Source organism: Vidua chalybeata, chromosome 5 (assembly GCF_026979565.1).
Source record: "Vidua chalybeata isolate OUT-0048 chromosome 5, bVidCha1 merged haplotype, whole genome shotgun sequence".
Taxonomy (NCBI): Eukaryota; Metazoa; Chordata; class Aves; order Passeriformes; family Viduidae; genus Vidua; species Vidua chalybeata.
The window spans coordinates 16,749,499-16,754,119 of NC_071534.1; the positions used below are offsets into that span (position 1 = coordinate 16,749,499).

At 43.8% G+C, this 4,621-nt stretch overlaps 1 protein-coding gene across 1 annotated transcript; it reads right to left on the minus strand.

The window, feature by feature from the left end:
• Positions 1-981: 981 nt before the first annotated feature.
• On the minus strand, positions 982-2,530 carry PDE6H (phosphodiesterase 6H). Its single transcript, XM_053943781.1, has 3 exons — positions 2,391-2,530; positions 2,101-2,141; positions 982-1,216 (listed from the first exon to the last, which is right to left on the minus strand). The coding sequence occupies exons 1-3, from the start codon at positions 2,528-2,530 to the stop codon at positions 1,140-1,142; spliced, it is 258 nt and encodes an 85-aa protein (XP_053799756.1). The 3' UTR covers positions 982-1,139.
• Positions 2,531-4,621: the final 2,091 nt, after the last annotated feature.

Below are 4,621 nucleotides of genomic sequence, written 5' to 3' on the forward strand. Positions count from 1 at the left end.
CCTTCCCCTGCCTCCCCGCTTGCTCTGCTGTTACTTCTCTCTGGGGACACCGTTTGCCTGCTTGTCCAAACAAGCTCCAGAGCTTGAAATTGCCAGGGAGTGAAGAGAGAAAAGCCTTCCTATTTATGAGGGCCAGGGTGAAGGGAGACTTGTCCTATGCTAAATACAGAGAAGAGGGAGCAATTACTGCAATATCGTTTTCTGCTGCATGTGGCAGGACTGCTGGCACAGTCTGGTGACAGATCATAACGATTCTCTGTCTTAATAAGCAGCAAGCATGTCCTGGGGAGCAAATGTCTCATGTAAATATGTATTGGCATGGGGACAAGTGTCACACAGGGCTTCCCATCAAAGGAGAGGAAATGCAGCATCATTTGGAGGGCTGCTTCTTTGCAACTGCAATCACAAAGGAATGAATAATAGGATTAATTCACTTAGCTATTGATCTCAGACGCACACATTTTCATTTAACGTTATGAGAACAGCCAAACTCTCATGGTTCATAGCCTGTGGGCAGTACAGCAGAGACAGCATTTGCAAGCCCTTTTCCCCATTTGCTGATGAGGTAAATCTTAGCAGCATGTTCCTTATGGTGAGCTGCTGGGGAAGGATCTCCTAAGGAAAACAGCCTAATGTCTGGGACTGGTGACTCTAATGCTGTTCTCTACAGATGTACTCTAGCAAATAATTGGTGACCCAAATAACACAGGGAGCTACCCATGGAAATTCTATGTAGAAAGCTGAAGAAAGGGAGGGAAGGAAGAAAACAGAATAGGCTGATTTAATTAGGTCTGTACATACATGCACACAGTATCTCAGCTAATCAGGGAAAAAGTTCAGATACAGCCTCTCTGTATCACCATAAATATTGACGATCTGTGACAGTGAGAGAAGAAAGAATATGGTGCAGGGAGACATTGACACCTTTTTCAGTATTTTCATCACATGGAACATGAGGTCTGCTCAGGGTCCCAAATAACTTCTTTGCCAAATTAATCTGCAAAGTTAAGTTTCTCATAACTAGCTCTTACAAAACCACCCTGCTCATAAGCAAGGGCCAAAAGTAAGTGTCAAAGGTGGTAAAGACCATGCTGGGATCTGTGGAGTCACCAGGTGACACCAGTAGAGATGCTGACACCTTAGATGATCCCAAACTGGGCCAGCTCATGCAGTTCCAGATGGCTGAAAGCTTCCCATGGGCAAATCACAGTGATATCTGCAAAAGAGGGAAAATGACAAATGTGTTCTCGTAGTCCAATGCACTCCTTGGATTTATTTTTTATTAATGGAAAGGCTGATTTACTCAGGAAATGTTAACAAGAATGAGATTCCGTTTGAAGGTTAAATGGGCAAATGAGCATTTCCAATCTGGTACTACCTGTCAGACCAAACCAGATCAGTGTACTTTCCCTCTGTGAGCAAAAGCAAGCCAGCAGTTCCTAGTCTCTTCAGTGACTATGTAAACTGGTGTAAATTTAATTCCAGTTATGTGGTTTCTCCTGTTCTTAAAAATTACTTGTAGCCAAACTGTGATCTCCTCAAAGACATCTGCAGTTTTAGATCAGATGCTGAATAATTTGGCTTACAATATTCAGGATCTGTAATACTGTAATTCAGGATCTACCAATACTTCAAAGCTCTGACTGGTTACAGCTCATCCAATGCATGTTTCTCAGTCCCAGATGGGTACATAAAATTCTTAAAATTAGGATTCTGATGACAACACAAATACTTAGCCATCTGGGATTTAGTTTCTGTGATTTTTTTGGTATTAATAGCTTAGCATTTAGCACTTATTTGAGAATCTCATGCTGCAGAAATTCTTAGTCAGAGTATTAGCAGAAAACAAACAAGCACTTCTGTGGCCCAATGTAGACATAGTCTGAAGCTGAAGCATACATAAATGGCCTTTCCTTCGCATAGTGTATATAAGCATAAGCATGAATGTGGCAGTTTGGGGAGGCAGAACTAGTGTTCTCTGGTGACCCTGAGAGCTGCAGACAGGCCAGGGAAACAGAGGCACCCCAGAATCCTCTCCCATGATCAAGTCTGTCTGCGCTAGTACTAAAGCAGGACATGACAACATCTTGCAGAGCTTACCTGTGCCCAACCCCTCCATGCCTGGGATGTCATCTCCAAACCTAGGAGAGAAAAGAGCAGGTAAGGAGTGAGTTTGGGACAGAAAGAAAAGGGGAGATGCCCTAAACCCCCAGCCAAAGAAGAAGAATTGTGGGTAGGGGTTAGAAGAGAAGCAGCTCCAGGCTGGAGAGTTGAGGGGGCAGGGGGAAACCTTCTGGCTCCTTGCCCAAGGGAAGATGCACAGAAGCACAATGTAGCAGTGGGGAGCTACTCAACTAGCATTGTTTCTTTTCTTTCCAAAATTCCCTTACCCTCTTACTCCTTTTTTGGGGGGCTTGCTCTTGAACTGCCTTGTCTGCCTCTGCTTGAACTTGGGAGGCCCCTTGCGCGGTGTGGTGGGACCGGTTGGAGCATCTCCAGTGTTGAGGTTGGCGGCTGGGGTCTCACTCATTGCTGGGCTGTGTGCAGTAGGCACGTGCCTCTCTCAGATCCCTCTGTCTGCAAGATAACAGCAAGGACTGACACAATGCTCTGCTTATCTTTTCTAGGTATCAGTAGTCAGATGACAGAATTATGGAAAATATAATTGTGACAGGATTAAAGATAATGGCATTAAAGATAATGAAAGATTGTAATGCGTACAAATTAGGCAGGGTAGCGCTGCCTTTCATCTGGCATGCTAGAATTAAGAAGCCAAACAAAGAGCATTTGAGCTAGGGCCAAAAAGACATTTACCCCATGGTGCAATGTCTTGCAGAGCCATGAAGACTAATACCTTCTTTTGTCTCAAACACAGTTGCACTCTAGGAGACAGGTTGCTGCAGAAGCTTGCCCCACAATTTAGATAAAATAGGAAGTTTAATGCCAATGTTGGGATTTTTTTCCTAGATAGCCTTGGAATAGCATTGCTGGGGTTTTTGCTTACTGGTTCATGAACCGGACTACTACAGGAGCCACTACTACAGAAGACACGTGTATGGCTTAGAGAAATATCCTGTCCTTGGGAATCACCATGATATACTTCACCTGTTCTCATACTTGTGCCTAAGCATTACCTTTAGAACACTGATGGACATGGGATGCTGGGCTAGATGGGTCCTTTGTCTGGCTGGAGCTGCAATTAGGGCCCAACGTTTGTCAATACCAAACTTATGGGAAATAGCACAAGATAATTTTGCAAGATTACACAGAAGGCTAAGGCAACACACTAGAGACTATCTTTTAAGCAGAAGTTAATTTCACAAATTTCTTAGGATTTAGAGGAGTGAAGCCTGTAACTTTCTCCAGGATGTGCCCACTTTGTACTTTTGAGCGTTATATTACATGTGCTGACTCCTCTTCACCACACTGTACGAGCCAAACTCCACAGGGGATAAATAGTTATCAGGGAGCAATTTCTGTTCGGGAGATATGTCTCCTGTCTTAGACAGCAGAACTGCTGCACTCTGAGCCTTTTGCTTCCTTCCCAGAGAGGACAGCTATAACTCTCACCAGTGCCCAAAGGGAAGCTTCCAGCTCTTCATCAAATTTTGTGCTAATTAGTATGCCATTAGTATTATAATGGTCTGAACAAGTGCATTTATGGATAAAAATAAATGTAACTTTTTTCTTTCTTCCTTGAAGACATGTTCTTCGTCATGACTGTTATATCCAGGTGTTCATCCTCGTGCATCCAGGCTGATGTAATCGCTGATGGAATTAACTTCAGGATTTGGTTCTAAAGACTAATCTCATTAGGTCACCATAGTACTCTGGCTTAATCCCCAACTTCACCTGCCGTGACACTCTGGACTTCTAATCTCAGAACTATAAATGTCATCAAAGATTTTTTTCCTTAGTCTAAAGAGAGTTCACTCCTTTGTCCTGAAATAGCCAAAGCATTGGAAAGCAAATCCTTATATACAAGGAGAAAGATCATCTGAGCAATCTTCCTGTGTCACTTCCACATCTATGCAAGGTGAAGAGCCATATTTCTGTATCTGTGGCAGTCTGGAAATATTTCATCCAGGGCATCTTTCCATCTGTGGTGCCAGCAGGATGGTTCCAAATGATAGCACCTAGAGGCAGGCTAGTTCTTCTGTCGCTTGTGGTCAGGCTTCTGTCTCAGCTGTAATATCCCGAGCAGGAGACTGGACAGGTTCCAGCAGCCCCAAATGGAGCAGCAGATGGTTGTGTCTGAAGCTGAAGTATGCACAGATGCTATTCCCCCGCGTGTAACACAACGCTTCCTAAGCACACACTGTGCCCACAAACACAAGGATCAGCTCAAAACGTGGAAGTTACTTATTTGGCTGCCATCTCTGCAGTGCCTGAACAGTTGCCCAGTATTTACAACTTTCTTTTTCCTCACAGCATGGTGGCAGGACAGGCAAACACTGTCACCTTCTTCTTTTACAGAATGAAAATGGAAGTGCAGTGATAGGTATGACCTGTACTGCACTCTGAGAGGAGAGATGAAATCTTTTGACTCACAAATTTTTAGGGCCAAACTGAGAGATGAAGGCATTTTGCTTCCAAAACAAAGACAGAATTTGGTCACTCT

Coding starts and splice junctions, on each gene's coding strand:
- PDE6H (XM_053943781.1), bottom strand. CDS start 2,530: ATGAGTGAGACCCCAGCCGCCAACCTCAACACTGGAGATGCTCCAACC. Junction 2,142..2,390: donor CCCAAAAAAGGAGTAAGAGG/GTAAGGGAATTT, acceptor TTTCTCTCCTAG/GTTTGGAGATGACATCCCAG. Junction 1,217..2,100: donor CATGGAGGGGTTGGGCACAG/GTAAGCTCTGCA, acceptor CCTCTTTTGCAG/ATATCACTGTGATTTGCCCA.